The sequence below is a fragment of the Falco peregrinus genome, chromosome 1, assembly GCF_023634155.1.
Source record: "Falco peregrinus isolate bFalPer1 chromosome 1, bFalPer1.pri, whole genome shotgun sequence".
NCBI classification, from domain to species: Eukaryota; Metazoa; Chordata; class Aves; order Falconiformes; family Falconidae; genus Falco; species Falco peregrinus.
This window is the reverse complement of record NC_073721.1, coordinates 6249254-6272148: the sequence shown is the minus strand read 5'-3', so window position 1 is coordinate 6272148 and position 22895 is coordinate 6249254. Positions and strand designations below refer to the sequence as shown.

Genomic DNA, 22895 nt, shown 5'->3' with positions numbered 1-22895 from the left:
ACTGCTAAGAGTAAACATGCTCTAGACTGTTGTATCTTACATCTAACTCCGTGCTTTGCTCTAAGACAAGTGAAAGGAAACAGGAGTGTTGACTGCAGCAGCAACTTTGTTAATATTTCCTTGTATTAACAACTGTAATGGTCTGTTATGTTACAGAAGAGCTACAAGGTGTCGAACTACTGACCTGTGGTTAAAAGTGTGGTTTGGAATGTTTTGTTTATGGACAACAAATCATCCTGTTCCCATAATCTTATGTGAATAGTATGTTTAAATGTATTTTTAGACAAGTTCAGTATTTATCAAGGAAAAACATGTTTGTGAAGAGCATGAGTTAATTAATGAGAACCTCACTTCTGCCTGGGTGCATGTATGCTAGATCACAGACTGGAATTAAAGAGGGATTGTAAATTTCCACCAGTTTACTGTGAAAATTCTACGTCAGAATAAGATCACAAAAAAGGCAACTGTACAGCTATCCTCAAAAGGATCTTTTCCCAGCCCTCAGTTGGGGAAAATACTGTTTCTGGGCAACCGCGTGCCTTGCTCCAAGGTTTTTAAATTCCCTTCTCTCCAGAAAAGACCATCATTAAAATGATTTATGACTAACTTCACCTTTTATTGCAAATTTTGTGGTCTGCCTCACGGGCGTGTGACAGAGTCTTACACCGTGTGATGGAAAGCCTACTAAAAATGAAAAATAACTCAACTTTTCAAGGTACAAATGGTGAGCAGTATAAGAAGTGGAAGAAATGTCAATTTCCGAATCCTGGATGTGGACTGGTGCACTTCAGACAAAGTGGTCTTGGCATCAGATGATGGATGCATTCGAGTTCTAGACTTGTCCATGAAAGCATCGTGTTTTAGAATGGATGAACAGGACTTAATAGGTATGTTGATTTCCTTTTTGCTGTTTACTGCTAGATACTTCATTTTGTAAGTAGACCATAAAAATGTTCAGCACTTGTATTAGAACAGGGAATTGTCACATGTAGAGGATTTGGAATTCCTATAGTGTTCTCGTAGATGCAGATAAATGTTTTTAGGCTTAGATAATAGGGGTGTTTTTTCGTAGAGGTTTAATTAATAAACTATACTTTTTGATGTCTTAATTGGAATATAAATTAACAAAATAAGAGCTTTTTGTACAGATGTCTAGCAAGTTGACCTAAAAAGCATCGGTAAATCAGTTAGTATCAGTACCTACATTACTGATATTAGTTACATGATTTTGAAACATTTGTTAATGTATGAAAATGTCTTTTCTGATATTTCCAGATACAAAAGGCGGTTTGTCAACTGGTAGACTGGTTCATTACTTTCCAAAGTAGATTTTCCCACTGAACTCTGAAATAGCAGTATTATGGCTGTTTGACTTTTTTTGCCGCATGTTTAAGAAGGGAATTTAAATATTTAAATAAGATACATTTTTCTACTTTTTATTACTGTTGTTCCAAATAACTGCTTTTGGTTTGGTCTTTCTGGTTGATCCTGCCTTTTACTCATACAATTTCATTAAAACATGTCGATTCTGACTAGGACATATGTAATAAACAAAGTCATGATGTGGGGAGCTGTGGTGTGGGCTGTTTGAGGAAATATGTAGTTTATCACAGCTTAGTTTTTTTTAGTATCAAGTGAATATTCTTTAATAGTAAGCTATAAAAATTAATAAAATCAAGCACGCTGAAATTAGGATATGCCAGTGGTAAGGTTGAGTGTGGTTTAGCTTCCTTCTGCCTCTACACTGTGATAATCTTTTAGTTACAAAATGACATTTACAAGATTCCTACAACATTCAGCGCATATGAAGTACAGGGAGTTGCTGTATATTTAGTAATGTGACTGGCTGGTACTTGTTTTGCTCCTAATTCACTGGCTACCATTTACAGCGTATCATCCAAACCTTGTACTGAATACAGGCTTACAGACTTTTAAATCTGTATTGCAACAGCTAGTACTATAATTTTCATCTTATTTGCTAGTATAGACGTGTATTAAACTTCACAACATCCTTTTTGGATGATGGGTGTTAATCCTTGTCTTATACTGTACAAACTACAAATGCAAAGTAAAACTGAAACGTGCATTATGATACATTTTGGGATAGCTGTGCTTATTTTTTCAGCATGTCCTTGCAATAGTAATAATAATTATATACAGCTCTACCTAGTGCTAGTAAAATCTATTCCAGGAGTCTGTGGTGAAATTCAATATGGAATATCCTGAAATTCTCATTTGAGCATGGCTGATAACCCTGTATCTTCTATGAAATGTTTTTGCTTGAGTGTAAAGATAAGCTTTATATTTCTAGTAACCCATGCTGTGTATATGAAAAGACCGTGATTTATGGTTTTCTTCTGGTGCTTGCAAACAAGGTGGTACGCTTTACGGTTACTGAACACAGTGTTATTACACGTTAGCCACTCAACAATGAATCTTTCCCTTTTGTTTCAGAACCTGCATGGTGTCCCTATCTGCTTGTTCCAAGGGCTTCGTTAGCTTTAAAAGCATTCTTGTTGCATCAGCCGTGGAATGAGAAATATTCTCTAGAAATTACAAACATGTAAGAAGAAATATGTATCTCTATAAAAAATATTAGTATTTTTTTAAACCCTACATGTTTTATTAGTCTTTCTGTGCAAATAACTGTTGAAACTGTAAGTTTCCTCACTCTTTGGGACAGTCGAAAAGATAATAGCTTCATTATTTATTACTAAAAGTAATAAATGGAAAAAGCTTTAAAGTCAAGTATTTTATTTCTTTTGACTTTCAGTAGCACTTGGCTATTGAAAACTGTTTGGTTTAAGGTATTGGCAGTATTTTTATTTCATTTAAAGGTTATATAATTTCAGAGAAAAACTGTGTTCTCTTTGTTCAAGAAGTTAGTGTAAGGACAGTCAGGAGTTGGTTCCTAAAATGTAATTGAAAGTGATAGTCTAACTGCCAGTCTGACAGGCCTGTCTTTACTTTTGAGAGCCATGCTTCTCATCGTAGTAGGGGCACCTTTCTGTATCCTTCATTGTGTTTCTGTGCTGTTGGTGGCCACGTAACAACGGGCTAGGAGGTATTGACCCTTTCATTAATCTCAAGTTAGTGAATTAAAGTGGGAAACGGAAAACCTCTGACTCTTGAGGTTGAGAGAAAGCAGGAACAATCTTTCATTACTATTTTGGAACTAGCAACTGGACAAGGAATCTTGCATGAATGGCTTACCATAAGATTACAAAAGATTGTTTCCATATATGTTCTTGCGTTTTTCTACTACCAGTAATACTCTTCCATTTCAGATAATTCTATCATTTTGGTAATACAGGAAACCTTTTTCTTTTCCTTTTTTTTTTCCTTTTCTTTAATCCAGTGATTATCCAGAGAATGAAAATATTAAAAACCTTCTTCAAGAGCAGTTGAATTCATTGTCCAAGTAAGAATTTTCCTATTAATATTTGAGTAAGTTAAGGAATTCAGAGAAGGCAAAAAATGTGAAATCTGTGGGAACTCACAATTTAATGAAAAAAAACTATTTTTGCCTCTCTAAAAATAAGATTAACGACAGCTTTTATTTTAAACAGTTAATTTTTGTTTTTATGTAACTTACAGGTGGTGCTGTATTAATTTTATTGAAGATTTTAATATTTATATTTTTATTTTTCTAATATAAACCATAATACCATCTGAAATACATTTTTTTGAACAAGCAAACTATCTCAAAGTAGCTTGTTAAATACTGACTCAACATTCAAAATGTACTGTTCTGAATATATGAAGTGTGATAAGCCAGTATTGAATTTTTAACAGTGCATTATTGCAGTACTGGTTGACAACAAGAGTTTTGAAGATACTGATTAAGGTTAGTATATAATTTGTAACTGACCACTGAGCATTCATAATTTTTTAGGCAATACTTCTCAGTGATGTATGGTTCTTTGATGTTGGTCCAGGCTGTCTTGGACGCTGCTACTTAAATGCTCCAAGGTTTGTTAAGAAACTTAAGCTCCGAGGAAGAAAAGACAAACAATTCTAAAAATCTTTTGTTGAACATATACTGCTTATACAAAGAACAGATTTTGACATTCCATTTAAACTATGAAAATTACATTTAAAGCTAGTAAACAGAAGTTTTTCCATTTTCCTTTTGTCCTTTCATTTAGTAGCATGGAAAAGATAACTTAGCATGTTTTTATCCGGTCTGAAACCTAGGTAACCTAAATTCATGCATGTGAATCTCTTAAGCTATGGCACTACATAGTTGCAAAGTTATATGTAATTGAATTAATCTTATCATTTGTGGGATCACTGTGGGCTAATTTATAGCTTTGTATACACCCTTGTGGTTGTTCCTTTTATTACAAGAATAAGGGGTTCCTGATAGACTCACTATTTCTATTTAAACTGGTAGAGTGACTTGCTCCTTGAGATCAGTTATATTTCAAATTATGTATGCTTCCTGTTCTAATTGGTTTTATAGGTGCATTTTTTTTCTCTTCAGAAAAAAATGTGTATTTTTTGGTTTGACTTTTTTTTTTTTTTCAATTTGTAGCTGATATATTCTATTTGTGTTCAAAACCAGCGAAACAGAAATAATTGCACGGCATTTAACAGATTATATTATGGCTTTGTCTTCTTGCAGTGACATAAAAAAACTTCTGCTTGATCCGGATTTTACTCTCTTGCAAAGATGTCTCCTAGTTGCCAGGTAGTAGCGATTCAGATAACTATATCAAGTGTTTCCTAATAAAATCTTGATCCAGTTAATGCATATGAATGTGCTGAAGTTTAAGTACTCAATTAGTTCTCCTTTCTGTCAGTGCAATTCCTAAACTACTTTGTTATGCCCGTATTAGAGTGTTTCAGGACTGAGAATGGAAATGTTACCTTGCTGAAATGATTAGTTTTATTAACTTCCTGGATGCAGAAAACTTCCTTCAGTCTTAGAGATACATTCATAAATGTCCTTCTGCTAACTACTCAACATTTAGTTGGACAATGCCCAAAAATGTCACTCAGAACTTCAGAACACCCAATAGATTATATGCAAACAGAGGAAGGCCTGGTTTTTATTTCAAATGTTTTGTTCTGTGTTATTCTGCCTAAACTATAGTTAACTTTAATCTGTCTGTATTCAGAGATGTTTTTCAAACTTGGTAACTGTCGTGTGGTTGAAAGAGGATATTGGCAATGAAGTGTAAAATAGTAATAAAATATAAATTTCCACATTGCTGAAATTCACAGAGATTAATTGCTATTGTAACAGTCTTTTGTCCAACCTCTTACTTACCTAGCTTGCTTGCTGTCATTCCTTAATCTTTTTCATGTAGTTTGTCCCACTGATCATACAAAGTACTTGTGGTGCCCTCAAGAATGCGTGGTCTCTGTAAAAAGATTTTAAATGTGTATTTTTGTGTGGCATATGAAAAAAATACATATTTCTTGTCCTGATTTGTTTCTTCTCAGACTGTATGGGGATGAGTCTGAACTGCATTTTTGGACTATTGCTGCCCACTATTTGCACAGCTTATCCCAGGAAAAGCCTGCAAAACCAACGGACACAGCTATCCTTCAAGAACAATTGGTTAATCCCTTGGATATATGCTATGACACACTGTGTGAAAATCATTACTTCCAGGTATTTCAAAAGGAGTTAAAAAATAGTTCTAATAAGAATGTCATCAGCGGAATAAATGCTCAGCGTTGTAACATTCTTATTATCTTACAGCTTTTCACTAGACATATTTCACTTCTGTTAGTATCATACCACTCTGGATTAAATCACTCCCTATTATTTAAAAATAGGAGATGTTCCAAAACCTCTCAAAATACTTCCATATCTTTTAAATGCTTATTTTTATTTCTTATGGTAGTCTTAATATTTAAAACATTTTTTGTTCTTTGTACAGAAATTCCAACTTGAAAGGGTAAATCTCCAGGAAGTGAAGAGATCAACATATGATCATACCAGGAAATGTGCTGATCAGCTTCTTCTCTTGGGCCAGGTTTGTGGGTAATATTTGAATTTTTTATTCTTCTTCCCTGTACATTTTATGTACTTACCCTATTCAAGTGAAGTTTTGTCTAAATCATACCTGTTGTTTCATACTTCGATTCAGCCAGTGCATGGTTTTTGCTGTACTAATATGTTATTATTACACTGCAGACTTTGTGTAATGACATGTTGTATGGTAATGTTTGTTGTTACCCGCTTCAGACTTACATGGGAACCCTATAAAAATCTTTCTTTCCATCTTGTGGCTGGAAAAAACTTACTTTTCCCAGAAATAACTAAAATTTAACATCTCTGGGATAACTCAGTCTGCACTTCACATTCTCATTTTAGGTAACAAAGGATGTAGCTAAGCTTTTGGGAGTTGTGTACTGAGCAGAGATGCTGTACAGAGCTGCTCACTGAGACTCTGATAGTATTGTTGCCTTTGTACGGTATATATCATGAGCTATTCCCTACTAATGCAGTTGTGCTGAATCCATTTCCAAAAATAGCTGTGGTAATGCTAGGTTGAACTTAAAAGATTTTTATGCCACTTTGCAAAAACGTCAACAAATGTTACCAGTAAAAGATGCCAGAAAGATTTAGTCTGTAGATAGTCTGTTTAAAATGCCAGTTTCTTAAAATGCCGGTTTCTTGAATCACTGTACTGGATTTTAATATGTATTTAATGTGACTTTTCATTATTTCTGTAATTATCTGAGCCATCAGCTTGACTGACCTTACCAAATTGACCTCTCAAAGTTAGGCACCTCATTTCAGGAGCAGGCAGAGATGACATACCTGCAGTGATTCATTCCAGCTGGAGACAGGTGCCTGCAGGCAGTGTAATGAGCCCAGCTGATTAGGTGCTCAGCTGTAGCGAACATTGTAAATGGCCAAATTCTACCTTTATTTTAAAATATCAGGTACTGAGTCAGTCCTTGAGATCTGGCCAGTTTCTGCATCTTTACAATTTTATTTCTTCTCTGCCTACCTTAAATGCCTTTCTTCCTTTTATAACATAGCAAAAGTTTAAGTAAACAAGGAAATAAATATACTGAACAAAATTTTTCTTTGGCCTGTTCTAAAAGCATTAGTCTGTGATTAAACATTATATTCATGGTGGGGTTTTAAATGCTATACTTCCTACAGATGATTTCTTTAAATAGAATTTTAATTAATACTATGCTGGTATATATTGTTGTAGTCTGTTTTAGAATAACTTTGCTTGTTCCGTGTCTTCAAAAGGGTAAAACCAGAAAGGCTTTTAAACAAAAGTGAATACTTTGTGGTCAAAGTTGTGGTGTTTTTTTCTCCTGCCAGACTGACAGAGCAGTGCAACTACTCTTAGAGACAAGTTCCGAGAATGCCCATTATTACTGCGATTCACTCAAAGCTTGCTTGGTCACAACTGTCACCTCATCAGGTCCATCTCAAAGTACTATTAAACTGGTAGCAACCAACATGATAGCCAATGGAAAGCTCGCAGGTAAGATATGGTTTGAATTTTTCTTTTGCTTATTACCTAGTAATTCTGAACATGATTAAGGCTGCTAATGGAGATGGGAGAGGAGGAAGTCCTGTTGTAATAGATCTTATATGTTGCATATGTTATAGTGTCCATTACCTAGAGTAGTTAATGCAGAAATGATCAGTAACTCAAATATGAAGTTCAACTTTTGATTTTCATTGGAAACCATTTTTTGGAGTGATTCTCTTAGTAATTCTTTGCACAAAAAGAGGCCGAGCACATAAAGCTACATATTTTCCACATCCCAATCTAAAGAATTAATTAACTATTGATGTCTTATTACTGAAATAGAAATATGGACTTAGTTTCCTTTCCAGTTCAGAACTTGTTTCAACAAGTGTGTGTTCTTATAATACAGGTTAATTTTGCTTAATGCAAGATATGTTCACCATACGGTGATTGACTGAAATATTCAAAGATACCCAGAGAAAGTACAAATGCCTGTACTTGCCTGGAAAAAATCCTTTCCACTTTGTGGACAATTAAGACTTCACTGTTAATAATTACGCTACAGACAGCGTTAAAATTTACATACAAAATCCATTTATTTGACTTACAAAGATCATTATCTCTTGATGGTGGGACGTCGAGTGAACTTCTTTTGTCATTTGTATTTAGGACAAAGATAAATGAGAGCTTTGTGAGGTCCTTCTAAGCTCTGTAGCCCAGGAAGAAGATACAATAACTGACACCCAGGGTATATGGAGAGCCAGGTGGTAGAAATCAGGTTTTTTTGATATCTTCATATCTAAGAAGGATCTAGAGATCCTTTTCCTGAGGGTGATTGACCTGCTCACACTTCCGTAGCAACTCTTTTTTTTTTTTTTCCCTTAACTTACTATATTGTGTGCTTTTTATTTTCCAGAGGGTGTGCAGTTACTATGTCTGATTGATAAGGCTGCTGACGCCTGTCGCTACTTACAAACTTATGGTGAGTGGAATCGTGCAGCATGGCTTGCAAAGGTATGTCACCTCTCACATTTCAGTTTGCTAACATAAATGACCTGCTTAGTTTATGTAGGTATGAAGGCTGATGAGAGTGCTATAGTTCTCAAAACTTAAAAAACTGAAACACCAATTTGAAATAGTATCATTGGTTCTTACTATGTGTTGAGCTGTAACAAGCCGATCCATTCAGTAGGTATTGGCAGCTGGCTCTTCGGCCTTTTAACTACAGAGGTCTGCCCTGCCTGTCCAGATTTACAGGACTGGAACCTAAAAATTATTGGAATACTCAATTATCTAATTTTTGAGCAGTGGTTTGTGAAGTTGCATATAGCTGTGGCAGTACAGAGTTCATAAGAAACTGCAAAAAACCACTCCTGGAAGTGGAGAGGCAATTAGACAGTGACTTTGTGCTGAGCTCCAGGTAGTGTGTGAGCTGATTTTAAGGTTAGTACCAACCACATAAATTTGCATGAACTTCTCTTTTGGTATGCAGATGTAATTACAGTAAAGGAACCTAGACATAGCATTCATTCTCCAAATTATAATGGACAGGAGTCAGTAAGAATGACCTTTCACTGCCTCTAAGAAAAGTTTCTGTTAAATTTCCTGCAGAAAGTATGGAAAAAGGCCTGCTCAAATTTTCTAAATGAGTGACTCTCACTCTTAAGAAGAATAAGATGTTTTTTTTATTATTTTTTTTTGTCCTTAAGTCTTCAGTAAAGCATAAAAATTTCTAACTGCTTGATACTTGGGGTTTTAGAAAAGCCTTGTGGTAAAAATAATGTTAATCACATCTAAACGTGGAGTGATCTGAGTGGAGTATTTTTATCTCTATATATTTCTAATTTTTCTTACTTATTATATCAAGGGATAAGCGTACTTTTTATAAAAAACTGGTAATTTCAGATGCTTTTACTTCTGCTCAAAGTCTTTCACTGAAAAAAATGAAACAGAAGCAGAACGCTCTGTTTAACTGGCAGCTGAGAATTCATAATGGGCTTTCCCATCTCTTAAAGGTTCGTTTGAACTCAGAGGAGTGTGCTGATGTGTTAAAGCGCTGGGTAGATCACCTTTGCTCTCCACAAGTCAACCAGAAGTCCAGAGCCATTCTTGTCCTCTTGTCACTTGGATGCTTTACAAAAGTTGCAGAGATGTTGCACAGGTAAAGATGAAACTGCGCAATCTGTATTTTTTCACGCCCAGAATTGTTATGTAAGGATTTGTGACTAGAAGTCAAAGGGGAAGGAGGGAGTCTGCAGTTTTGACGTTTGTTTCTATTTTAGAATGTTTTTCTTTAACCTCAGCACTGCATCGTTTGTGCATGCTGGAACTGATGTTTTTGGTGAAATTTCAGGAGATACACCGGCATTTAAATTTACTGCTGGCTTTAAGATTTCTAGCCCCCATTGACCAAGCAGTAACAATTTATAATAGCTATGATTATTTTGCAGGAAGTTGAGCCTTGATCTTTCAAAAACTTTGCATCAAATGTCAGTTCCTTGAGTGCAAGGAGAAAGGGGAGATGTAAAAAAAAAAAAAAAAAGCTTGGGGAAAGGGAAGTGCCAGACTAACAGGTGCAAGAGGAGCACGATGCAGTACAAGGGACCAGAGTAACAGTATGACCTGTTCCTACATCCTGCCTGGGAGCGGGGCAGCAGCATCCCTGCCCGAGGAACGCACTTAGCACCATGGTGATGTAGTGAATACTCAAAGGCTGTGAAACGTGGAGGAGCAGAGAGCAAGGTAGAGCAGCATGTGCTGTAGGTGTGGATATGTGCCGGAGTGGCAGCTAAACAGCCGGACTGCTTAACCTTGGTGATGATCAGAAGCCTTGTTCAGCCCTCAGGGCAGAAGAGATTTGCCTCTCCAGATCTAGGTGCAAAGTTTTAAAAGCCTGTATGCAAGTCTTCTGATGCGATGTCCTGGAATACTTTGTTTTGCATCCTAACGCATTATTCCTTCTTTTCCTCATTTAACAGCATGAGGTACTTTGATAGAGCGGCTTTATTTGTTGAAGCTTGTCTGAAGTACGGGGCGTTTGAAATGAATGATGATACAAATATCCTTTTTCTGAAATCCTGTTTCTGCACCTCTGTGCTCGTAAACAGTGAGTATGCGTGAGCCAGTGTTAGGTGAACTGGTCTGCACAGGAATAGGTGTTCCTAGTATTTATTTTCCAGGTAATGTAGTTTGAAGGAAGTATGAGGAAACAAGTGGAAGGAAGACATTTGCATAAATCCTTAACATTACCTCCTCCTGATGCTCTGTGAGGCCTGTGGCACTAGAAACCAAACTAAAAGTGAAAAAAATAATCATAGGAGAGAAAAGAGCGGATGATAAAATGTTCTTTGCAGAACTTGAAATCATTACTGCAGCCTGTATAGTGGTTCAGTTATCTTTTTAAACTCTGTATCTCAGGAAAAATAATCCCTTCATTGAACCCCTCTACAGATCAACATACTGTTTTAGCAGTTGAGGTTCTTTAGGAAGGAGTCAGTTCTGAGACAGTGACAACAAAGAAAATTAAAGGTCAAGATCAGATGAGCTGAAAATGTAGTATTTTAATAGTATCTAAATATTGGTCACTGCAGTCTGCACATCTAACATAGCGTTCTGGAAACTCTCAACAGTTGTGCTGACTTCTGTATTATGTGCAGTAAAAAATAATGCAATGTAAATATGTAAATAATACCTGATTGTATTTTATGGAGTCATCACTGATGTCAGCTTGTAAATAAAAAAGGCTACTAATAAGTCATGTAGATAACTCCAAATCTAATTTAACGAACGAATTTTGTAGTGTGAGCTTACAATTTCTTAACTTCTTTTGCAAGTTATGACATGGTATTATAGTAGGTACTTAAGTGTATCTGAAACCTATCTGTTTTATTTATAGCACTCTGCATATTGTCTAATAAATGATAATATGCGTCAATAGTAGAATTTAAAGCAATTTTTTGTCTATATTTGTGCTGAAAAATACTGGGTTAGCACAATTGGCAGCAATGTTCAGCATTTTCAGCTTGGGAGAGCTAAAGTGTGTGAAAAAAAAAAAAGAAAAGGATTAATATTTTTTTCATTTTGCTATTTAGTGTTTTCCTTAATGCTTCATTTACATAAATTGATCCATGCTGTATATGCAGATTATGCCAGAAGCTTGAAGCTCCTGGGCTTTAAACAGGGAGCTATTCTTTTTGCCTCAAAAGCAGGAGAAGCTGGTAAAGACTTATTGACTGAGCTCAAACAGCCTAAAGAGGAAGTGATACAAGAGTAAGAACTCTGCATTTATGAGGAGATTTGGGTTCTTTATCAGGCTGAGATTCCACTGTGTGAAAATACTTTTTTCTCTTGAATCACTGTACTAGCTGATATGTGTGATCTGAGCAAATATTGTTAAATGTGTGTGGAGGCAAGATTAAGAACTGGTTTATGTTTATTTTTATGTTAAAATTGTCCTCACTTTCACAAGAGGAGAAAGAAACCTATGGTAAAATTATACAAGGATATTTCCAACTTTTTCAACCGTAGCAGAAACCGAATTTAAAAACATGCTGAAAGACTTCTGTACCTGTGTAAAAGTCTAGTCCATTTACTTCAAAAAATCAAATTTTTATAGTTCTTCACTACTGTTGTAATTATATGTATAAATGGTTCAGTCTGTAATATAAAAATATCAATATATTTAAAGAATAAATATAGATCAGAAAACACATGGGTCTTTCCTGGAACATTGTGTTTTCTCAATCCAATTTTCCTGTTTAAAATTACTGTTTAAATCAGTTCGCTGTATTGTCATTTTCGTAACTGTCTCGAATGGAATCTTTAACAGCTTTACTGATGAAAGTTTTCTAACATTCCAAAAATCCATGAAACGACCTGCTTTTCAATTAAGGTGTTGTTATATTCTGTTATTCTGAAGTGTGCACTCCCTGCACGCCTCAGGGAATAAATTCTGCCTTGTGCTGACTGGTTCATGGCATCAAAGGATGGGACAAGACCCTACCTCAACAGCAGCAAGGTAGGCTCCTGTGTAATATTCAGGAGATCGCTAATTCTGTCTCCACAGTTACTGTTTTGTTTGTTATTTGAATGTGGGATTAACGATAGGTAAAAAAAAGCATTTTTTCAAAGCCAAAATGCTGGCTTTTTAATTAGATACTTTTTATGCTAACACATCTTATGGTCCAGATACTTAAGGATGCCACCGATTGAATCTGTTCTCATTTTTGTGCCAGTATTTCAGTATTTTAAGTACTTGTTTTCATCACTGCTTTTTATGTCAGATATGTCTTTTCTACTTACTACTGATTGACTGAGAAATTTTACAGCTGAGGAGTGGATGCTGATGTTAAACTGCCCTTGCAAATTGAAGACCGTGGCACGTGAAAATTAGTCTTGGCTAAGAAATAGAACTATTACCAAGTTGTTGGAGCTACTGAAGTTTAGTATGCAGTAGTGAAAAGAATCAGGTCATGGAAGAGGTCTCTTGTTTGGAAGTAATTAATGGCTTGTCTACTTAATGTGCGTTGGATTCTCCTTAGGTTTGAGTATTTGTGGATACATACTCTTCACGCCTTCCTAGAGGAGCACCAGCTTCTGGACATTTCTTAACTCCATAAACCTCCTAGTTTCTATGATGGCATTTTCAATAACTTTGGAAAGGTTAGGCTTTTCAATAATGATATTTTTTATACAAATTGAAAATGTGAGTTTCATCACTAAATAGAAAACTGTTATAACTGCAGTGTATCTTATTCTTTCTTGGCACATCTTAAATACACCATAAAATACTTTGTTTAGTGTTACAAACAACGCTTACATAGTTACATTAGCTTGGGGAAAAAAAGTGTACAATTAAATTTGCCTTAAGTATTAACCGGTGAGCAACATAGTTGAGCAAAATTAACTGCCATTAATGAAGGCCTAAATTCTGGCTCACACTGACGGCTACAACACTCCTCAATTCCTGCTCGTTTGTGCTAGCCATACTCATGGGCAAGGTTACTGCAGAGTTGGCGTAAGCACGCACCAGCTTGTTCTTTGACAGATGGCGTAGAATTGTCAGTGGGTCTCTGGAATAAAATCTGCTTTGATATACACTTGGATTTATAAATGTGATGTCTTTAAACGAAACACATTGCAAAGGCCTTTTAATACTGAATGTTTCTATAAACTGTGAAGTGTGAAGGTTGCAGAATACTGTGTGGCATTCCCAAGTGAAACCTTTATGATGAAAATAGAGTGTAAAAGTGATTGAAGAGTTTATTTAGATAATAATGCAGTCACAGTACAATAATAAAACCAAACTTTTAAAATCTCTGTGTGTCTGGATTCAATATAAAACTGTCATCGGTTGCACTGGGATTGAATGCTGATTGTGTAGTTAAAAACAGTTGTTTTGCCTTCTGGACCAGAACAATGCTCACGGCTGGGTTTAGTGGAGGAAGTGATTATCCTCCGTACACACTAGTCACATTTTCCATGTCGGTACTGATGAGACATTGGGTTTGAGCAGTAGCTTTACTAACATACATAACATTTGTACGGGTTAAATTAGAGCAGGACGTTGTCTGTGCTTTCTGATTCTTAAATGCAGGAAAATAGGTGATGTAAGAAAAATGTTTCCCTTCTGTTTTGGTGCTGCCCTGCAACCAATAATGCAAGACTTCCTTGCTTCTCAGCTGACGCCGGTGAGCATTGCACATCTTGCTTTTGTCTAGGAGGCAGGTACACTTACGTCGGTGCAGGTAATCAGCTTCTCAAAAATAGGAAATGTATTCAGCCATGCTGAGATAGACGTCAGTGAAGTCTTGTTTTTCTCCTTCCTAGTTCACGTAGCTTTCCTCTTGGCTCCTAGGATGCTTCTGTCGCTTTGACTTAGAAGCTGTCTAAAAAAATACAGGTAACTGATCACTACCTGGCTTGTACAGAATGAAATGTGAGAAGATCCTCACTTTTATGTTTGAAGGGCAAGCCTGAGAGTTTGGAATGTAAAAGAAACAGAATTGAATAAATTTTCTGAAGTTCCCAGTTTTAACTCCTTTAAATCCCTTTGAGAATTCTTTCCTGGAACCACTGTGAACAGTCCCAAGTAGCAGCAGCAGTTTATAATCCGTGTTTTCCTGGGTTTGCATTTCGAAGTTTCTGTCAACAGTAGAGTCTTAATTCTGGAACCTGTCCTTGGCCATTGGCAATGAAGAAACGGCAGAGGAGTTGGGTTTGCGAGCCAATGTATTGAGATTCTTTATTCATTTGTCTTTGAACAACGGAACATGATGGTTGATTATCAGAGCAGATTATTCAGTAGCTATTTTAAGATTGTTTGCAAAAGGCCAGAACCTTTGTCCATAAATAAGGAGGGTTTTGCACATTTGGGTTGTCTAGATGAAGAACTGCTATATGGAGAACATCTTAAAGCATAACTAGCGATGGTTACTCCTTTCATTGCGTTACGTGAATCATTTTGGACTTGTATGACCAACGTAAAACCGTGCATATGACTGGATCTATAGGGATGCATAAGTTGTCTCCATTTCAGTGAAGCATTCTGCAATTTGTACGTCTGTGTGGAGCTCATCCAGTCCTGCAGACATTTTCTTTCTGGATCTCTGTGCTCATACTCAACTAGTGGTTTTACAACCCGAGAGGAGCTTATGATAAATATTATCATGGGACTCCTGTACTTAATTTTAAATTAAAACAGGGCTATTTTTTTGAAATTTCTGATTTGATTCTTTCAGTTTTACGATAATGGATTTACTTGTTCTAGCAGTAAATAAAAAGTCTAGAAAATAGTCTGGCAGCTTAGTTTTAATATAAGCAAGCCCTAATTTGAGTTTTAATTGGAGCATGGCATGCCTCACAATAAAGGCAGTCTCTGTAAATTAATCATTAAGTGTCTCTAAAATTGTCTAACTTGGACCTGTTTCTGAAGTACTTCTCCAAAAATATATATGTATATTATATGTCTGTATATATATACACATATGCATATATTTTATTTGGGGGAATAATTATGGAGAATGACAAAATTATTGTATTGCAGTGTAACAATGATTACTACTATATTGTGAATTATTTATTATTTACTTTCATTAAAATGCAAACAGTCTGCCAATTTAAAGACTTTGCAGCCAGATAGGGGCATATATGATACATAAAGGAAACCTGCTCCAGAACGTTGATGTGTTGAGTGTCTGAGTCAATAATCTAAGAGATGATGCTTCTCAGCAGTTGACCCTAGAGGCAGAAAACAAGGACCATCACAGATTCTTTAATGGGAAATGGGTTTGGATTGGGTGATCACTGGCTGCCCAGAGCAGCTCAACTAAAAATCGAATTGCTGGTGAACAGTAGAATAACAGCAGCTTGGGAAAGAGTAAGGGCTTTTTGCTTTTTTTTTTTTTTTTAATTATTTAGCTTATTACTTTCTCAGAAGAATTCAGTACAACTTCAATATTAACGTGACACTGGTAAGAGAATTCATTAATGAGGTCAAGCTAAAAGTGTTGTTTCCATACTAGTATTTAGTACTTTTGAATTAGGAATTCTTGATAGTAAATAAACTTGATAGTTGTGTTCTACTTAAACACTGAAGATAGGAGCCACAGCCGTGATAGTTTCCAGGTATCTCATCTGCTTCTGCTGGGAGGCGGCAGTGTTAAGCAAAATTAAAAAGGAAAGGGCTGAGATTGGAACGTGTTGGCACGTAATGTGGTTTCTTTCACGTGACTTATCTTACTGGTCGGTTTGTATGAGGACTAGTGAAAAACTGGCACCTAAAAATTCTATATTACATCAGAAAAATCGGGAGAAAAACAAATCGGCTGAAATTGGTTGCGTGAAGGCCTTAATCCTGCACAATTTTTCACACACTGAGCTGTTAGTCAGAGGAGAGGACATCGCAGCGATGTGCTGTGCAGAGGCGATCCTGTGGGAAGAACTGTCCCTGCCTCCTGGTTCGGTAAAGGCAGGTGGAAACAGATATCAAAGCTCATCATAAATTTCCAAGAAAAATGAGAAAAACTTACAGAAATTGGGAAGGAAGGAGAACTCGACAATTCTTAAATTGAACTGGAGGGGAAAAGTCCTTTTTCTTAGTGTCAGGGGGAAAGAGTGTTTAAAAGGCTTCTGTTAAAATGTGGGAATGGGAGAACAGCAAAACAAACGCGGGCTAGATGCTGATGATGTATTGGCAGATACTCAAGGCATAAACATTTTGCTTAAGAGTGGCAGCTTTAATACAGATTTATTCTTAAAGGCATTCAGTAGAACTATGTTCTTACCTCTCCAAAGGCGGTAGTACTAAAAAAAATTAAATAGCAAAGTCAGTATATGTTCATTTTCCAAGATAATTTAGATTCTTTGCCAACTTCATACCTGCTTGCATGAGTTGCTGGCAATGTTGTATGTTGCTTTGTGTAGGTGGGAATTTCCTAGCAATAGTAAGTTACCCCCCAGGCAAAATGGATTTTGTCCGCACCTGTGGATCCAAAGGAAGGAGGGGGACCTTGATAAAATCTGAAATTAGTTGGGTTTTTTTTGAAGCAGACTGGTGAATTTGAACACAGTGAAGATTTTTTTCTATGGAACATGTACAAACTTTCTATGTGGACTTAAAAGCCGGCTTCCCTTTGGATGGGCAGCTGTCAGCCCATACAATTAAACTTTGCTGCCCACGTGCAAAGTACTGGCCTTCCCTATTGTATTTTTCTCCCTTGTTGAAAAGTCAAAGTCTACCTTTCAAAAAACGTCTGGCTTCTGTCAAGTGTTTATTATGTGTAGTGAGTTAAGACATCCTACGAAAGTATGTGCTGACAACTGAAATGGAAGTCGCTGGTTTACCTCTTGCAAATTTTAGTAACAAAGGGAGCCTGGAGTTGCACAGGTACAGTCGAGAGTCAACTACCAGGTGGCTTTCACCCTCCTGGAACAGAGAACGTTGATCTTTTCAGAGTTCGCTATTATTTTGCTGTCTCCTCAGTCCATCTGAAGAAATGAAGTTGTAATGGGTTGGGTGTGGAAAAAACCACACAACTAAAATGTGAAATGCTGAAAGGGGTAAAACATAACATCTTGGCATAGGTTGTAGGTACACCTTGTGGATGAGGTACCTCATCCATCTGATTCCATCTGCTTTGGCAGTATAATAATAGAAAACGTGCAAATATAGTTGAACTAAAGCATCTAGATTTTTTTAATATTTTTTGAAAATTCTAGAATTTTTGTGTCTAACTTGCTGTTAACTTGTTTGTCTTAAGATGTAAATGGCTCTTCAGCTTGCACATAACAGTTGTGGAAGAAAAGGAAAAACGTGCATAGTCAGAGGAGGGAACCAACTAACATCTTTAAAACGCAATTGCAGAAGGTAAGTGATGCCCCCTGCTCCATGCCTGCTGGAGGAAGGGAAGTTTAAGTTGAATTTCAGTCTTGAAAACCTGAGATTAGCAAATACACGACATTAGGTTCATTTCCATGGTATTCATTGAAACTGTTGGTCCCCTTCCGTAGGTAGAACTTCCCCTCCACCTTCCTATTTCCCCCTCCTTCCCTGTCAGTGCAGCAGCAGCAGGAGGATGGCGGGTGGTCGGCGGGGACTGTAACCGCCTGCGTTAGGGAGCAGCTCATGAGCAGGGCAGGGATGCTGTGGGGTTGTCTCTTAGACCCCAAACTCAGCAGGTGGTAAAGGAAAGGACATTTAAACACGTCTTCAGGGTGACACTATTGGCCCAACGTAATGGTTTTCTTTCTGGGAATTAGGTCCATAAATTGAAAATACTTTTTTCCCATGTCATTGTCACCACTATTTCATTTAGCAAATACCGGCTGTAGTTCGGTGTGGTTCCCCACTGACAAACTCTCATTTCAGTGACTGCTTTCCAGAGGGTTATTGAATGGTGGTATTATATATTGTTCAAACCAGATGTCAACAGGTGCGTTGGGGTTTTTTTTGTGTTGTTTTTTTTTTTAAAAAAAAAAGAAAGGCAGGGTTTTGTCATTACTTTCCACCCTAGGGTAGCAGGAGATAATGGAGTTATATTACACTTGTCTGGCTCCTATTTCACTTGCTGTAATTAATAAAAAGCTATAGGCCACAACTTTCAGTTGCAAAAAGGTCATCTTTGTGGGGTTTTTTTTGTGAATGGTCATTTTTTCCAAATACATGTTTCATAGCCATGACCCTAGTGAGTCAATCTGTCATTGCTGAGGCACCTGCTTTTTGAATCCAACTGTAGACTCATGAATAATTGTGTATTTTGGTGACCCTTTGAAAATGTTTTTTTCCAGTGGTGTTTGTGAATGAAAATTTACCATAGCTTACAAGCAGTCACAGATCTTGACGACAAAAAAAAAAAGAAAAAAAAAAAAAAAGTACAAAATGCATAGCATATGTCTTCACGGGTCACAGTTCCTTGGTAGTATACCACATAACGTTGATAAACCCCTCTTGGTGAAGCTGCTAGCCTTTTCACAGCGATGCTCCCTCGTCGCTGGTGGTTGCTCACGGATACAAAGGCAAAGGTTACCGTGTTTCTGCATATCTGTCTTCTCCAAGTGTATTTTTCAGTTACTGTCTTCAAGGTTGTTCCAGTATGCTGGGCTGTTAGGAAGGCTTTTAGATTCTCCTCTTCCTCCTGGTGTGGCATCTGAAATGGCTGTCTGGACAGAAGGTGGGAGAAGTCTCTCCAGCAGGTAGGTTGGTTCTCTCGGACAGTCTGTGAAATGCGGTCACTGTGTTACCCAGCAGCCAGGACGAGTTTTTGAACATATTTTCACGGTGAAGTGCAATATAACACTAACACTTGCAGGTTTGGAGGCAAAATACTTAAATAGAAATAAAATACAGGCTCATTTCAGAACATTTCCAAATACTCAGGGTATTCTACTACCGAGACATATACTTGTTTTTTAATATGCCACATAACAGTGATTGTCAAGTATCGGTGTCCTCATTTTCAGAGTTTCTCCATCTGCCACTTACGACACATCTCTTTTTACCTTTCTGTTTTCTGTCTCTAGCAATGCTCTATATAAGCAGTAAATTAATCTGGTGTTTCACGTTACTTGCAGAACTAGTGTCTAGTCTATATCCAAGCTTTGTCAGCAAGCTTTGGTGAGGCTTTCGATATAATTCATCTTCTCTGGGCTCTGTATCTCTTATCTGGATTTACTGTGTAATTGTCTCCTCTTGCCTCAGCCCTAGCATTATCTTGTGCGACGGAAAACTAACAAGATTGCTGCTGCAGGAGTCGTTTTCCGAGACCACAGCTTTGATCACATCACCGTGCTCTTGAACTCCTTATTCACCATGTCAAGAAGTTGGTCTTATCTTCCAGCCTCAGCTCGCAGGACTCCCCCTCTGAACACTTGTTTTGATTTTTGTGGGCTTTGATGTTTTCTTATGTTTGGTAGAAAGCTGGGTGGGTTTTTTTCTTTCTTTCTTTTCCCATTTTTTTTACAAAGAAGCTGTTTATCAGATGGACAGTGCAGGATGAAGTTACGGACAGATGAATGGCAGCAAAATGACCCTGGAAATACGCCGTTCTGTCATAGCTCTGCCTCTGGGCCACCCTCCCGTTTTTCCTTGCTTTCCTACTATTAAGCCAGGATACAGAAGCACAGAAATGGCAGCAGAAAATGAAACAAAGCAACCACCTCCTTAAGCCAAGGTGGAGCTATGGCACAGTGCTACGACAATAAAAGCTCCAGGCTGTGCTGGGGAAATGGAGGGGAAGAGGAGGAGGAGATCCAAACCTGGCTCGGCCCAAGAGCACCACTGGCTGCTTTGTCTTTCTCCCACCTCGGCTTGCTCTGGTTCTGCTGAGGAAGCTGCTCTGCCATTATCACGGTGTGCAAGTTTGTACACGTAATACGGGATGGTTCAGGACTCGTAACCTCCAGCTATAAACTACAAGACTTCTTAAAGCACGTTGACTTACTCCATCAGTCAAATTCCCCACTGTCCCTTGCACAATAGATTTGCAGGTTTTCATAAAACTCATAATCTGGGCTGAAAAAACCTATTTTAATCCTTCTTTTTTTGTTGTCAGAATGGATTTTATTCAGTCTTCTTGATCAATTATCTTCTGTGGCTCCTAGATGAACTTCTTCCTTGTGTACTACGTGGTTTGGTAACCAGGCACCTTTCTGTTGCAGAAGAAAATGGCCCTGGGAACAAGAGGGCACGTATTAAAGCAATGGACCTAATGTCTGGAGAACAACTGGAGAACTTTGGGAGTAGAAAATATGGTTTATTAAGTAACAAGTTATTTCTCCACTTTAACAGAATTCCATTTGCCTGAGAAAAAAGCCGTTTCCTATTCATTTCTGGGTGATAAGGGCATCCTGGGCACTGGTACACAGCTACAAACACAGCAGCTTTATACTCCTTTTTACACAGGATTTCCACGCCTCATCCTGCCAGAGGAAGTATCTCTGAAATCAGGAGTTATGCACGTCGAGAGTCGTATGAACGTAAGTTCGTATTTTAAGAATAATTGGGTCTTTCTTCATAATCAGACACACCCTCACAACTTCTGAATTGTTTTTGGCCTTTGCTTACGGAAAACAAAATCAGGAAGTCTTTCCTTGGCTTCTCAGGATGGCAAGGCGCAGGGTTTTTTAATTCAAGAGGTCAGTGGCTTCTGACACTTCCCTTGCTACGTATCTGTTGCTCCGCTCCCGGTTTGGGGTGAGGACAAGCCGAGCTGAGCCGTGCTGTTAGCACATGGGTTTGGCTGGAGAGAGGAGGCTTGGCAGAACCGCCCCGGCTGGAAGGGTTTCAACCTAAAGCCAAAGCCACGTGCTGAAGGAAGGTTTCTCTGAGCATCCACATCTCCACGGAGCAAGAACACGCCGTTGTTGCTCTGCAGTTCCTCCTGAACAAGTTGAGATAAGCCAGTTCTCTTGAATATAAATAATACTAATTAGTCTTTTTCCCTTGCCTGATAGGAAAATTCCCCTAAATAATTCCCCTAAATGTCTTTTCTGCTTGGCTCTTAATTCTTTGAATAATCTGGCATATCTCCACAGCACTTTATGTGTGTATGCATGTCGTATGTCATATACGGGCTATACGTAACGTCCTTTTCAGGAATAAAGGAGCATGCACTGGCCAGCCTCTCAGCTAGGAGCTGGTCACACAGGCACAGGGCTGAGTCACTCCCTGGTGAGCTGGGGCAGTAAATGTCACGTCCTCGTGCCCGTCTTCGCTTCCCTCGCACCCACGCTCCTCTGCACGGTCCCGCTCACGTGGCGCTGGTGCTTGTGTGGCAGCGTCACGAGAGAGGTCCAGAGGCTGAACTGGCTGGAAAATAGTGGGGTTTGATTGCTTTAAGGTCTTTGTGGGTTTTTTCAGATGAACGTCTTGCTGGATGGGTTCCCTGGCCTGGTTCGCTATGTGCTTACTAAGGCACAGAGGGGTAGGCATGGATCTGAGGGTTTGGAGCGGGGGGTCGTCTGGCTTCAGGTTGCCTGTGCAGACGTGAAACCGCACTCTTGATTTGAAGCCTCAGGGGAGAAAGAAACACGTGAGGGGTTTGGTTTTTATTTTGAGTTACGAAATTTGACTTGCAACATCTATATTTGAAGTTACCAAGACAACCATTTGCATTGGAGGCAGCATACATCAGGTGTTCATGGTGTGTACTGTCAGTAGCTGGAAATCATTACAAGGAGAAAAAAATAAATCCCAAAACACAAACAACAAAAAGCATAAAACAAAGGTATGAAGTTGCAAGTATCTGAGTCTTTTCTATCTTACCTTGTAGTTATTTCAGTAATTTCTTACCTCTGAAATTTTAACTGCTATCTACAATAACTGAAGTATTGTATCATGACTTCTGGTTGCTTGCATACAATCCTTCCCTGGCGTATAAATCAACTGATTAGTTTGGAGTACTTGTTTGCCTGTTTCTTAATTCCTGACAACCCCAAAATTTTATTTCCACGATCTGAGAGGACTCGTTTGCAATGTATCATCATTGATTTTTCTGGGTTTTGTATGTTGCACAACTAAATCAGTGTTGCTGCCTGCAAAATGCTGTACAAACCAGCTCATCCTTCCTACGTTTGGGAGAAGGCGGCAGGCATAGCCATTTTTCCAAAGTGGAACAAAATGGAGTATTTTCTTTCTCCCTTCCCTCTAGAAAAACAATTCTTAAATACTTATCAAGCCAAAGAGACTTTTCTTTCTGACTGTTTCTTCCAGTCCTATTCTGTGGTTTACCTCAGCATCTGCTTTCTTTTTCCACTCTGCAAAGTTAAGCCTGGTTTTGATTAAAAGCAAGCTGAAAGGCAGATTAATGCATCGCAAGAAAAAGCAGCCTTGCTAATATGGAAAGAGAGCAGGAAGGTAATTTGTCAGTGGTCGCCTGGTCCTGGATGTGCTGTTTTCTGGTAGCAGCTTTTTCTCCCAGTAGGACTAAGCCAATGCAT

At 37.9% G+C, this 22895-nt stretch overlaps 1 protein-coding gene across 4 annotated transcripts in view; it reads left to right on the top strand.

Annotated features, from left to right (window-relative positions):
• Nucleotides 1-13776, top strand: part of WDR11 (WD repeat domain 11) — a 46259-nt gene extending 32483 nt beyond the window's left edge. For 3 of the 4 annotated variants that reach the window (XM_055811962.1, XM_055811957.1, XM_055811970.1), the window contains 11 exons: nucleotides 716-887; nucleotides 2455-2563; nucleotides 3359-3421; nucleotides 4628-4693; nucleotides 5452-5623; nucleotides 5895-5990; nucleotides 7304-7469; nucleotides 8377-8474; nucleotides 9476-9621; nucleotides 10439-10521; nucleotides 11579-13776. In XM_055811962.1, coding sequence (XP_055667937.1) covers nucleotides 716-887; nucleotides 2455-2563; nucleotides 3359-3421; nucleotides 4628-4693; nucleotides 5452-5623; nucleotides 5895-5990; nucleotides 7304-7469; nucleotides 8377-8474; nucleotides 9476-9621; nucleotides 10439-10521; nucleotides 11579-11733 — 1326 coding nt within the window. In that variant the 3' untranslated portion in view covers nucleotides 11734-13776. Of the gene's footprint in view, nucleotides 1-715; nucleotides 888-2454; nucleotides 2564-3358; nucleotides 3422-4627; nucleotides 4694-5451; nucleotides 5624-5894; nucleotides 5999-7303; nucleotides 7470-8376; nucleotides 8475-9475; nucleotides 9622-10438; nucleotides 10522-11578 lie in introns of those variants that run through there. The other variant, XM_055811978.1, reaches the window with a different exon arrangement.
• Nucleotides 13777-22895: the final 9119 nt, after the last annotated feature.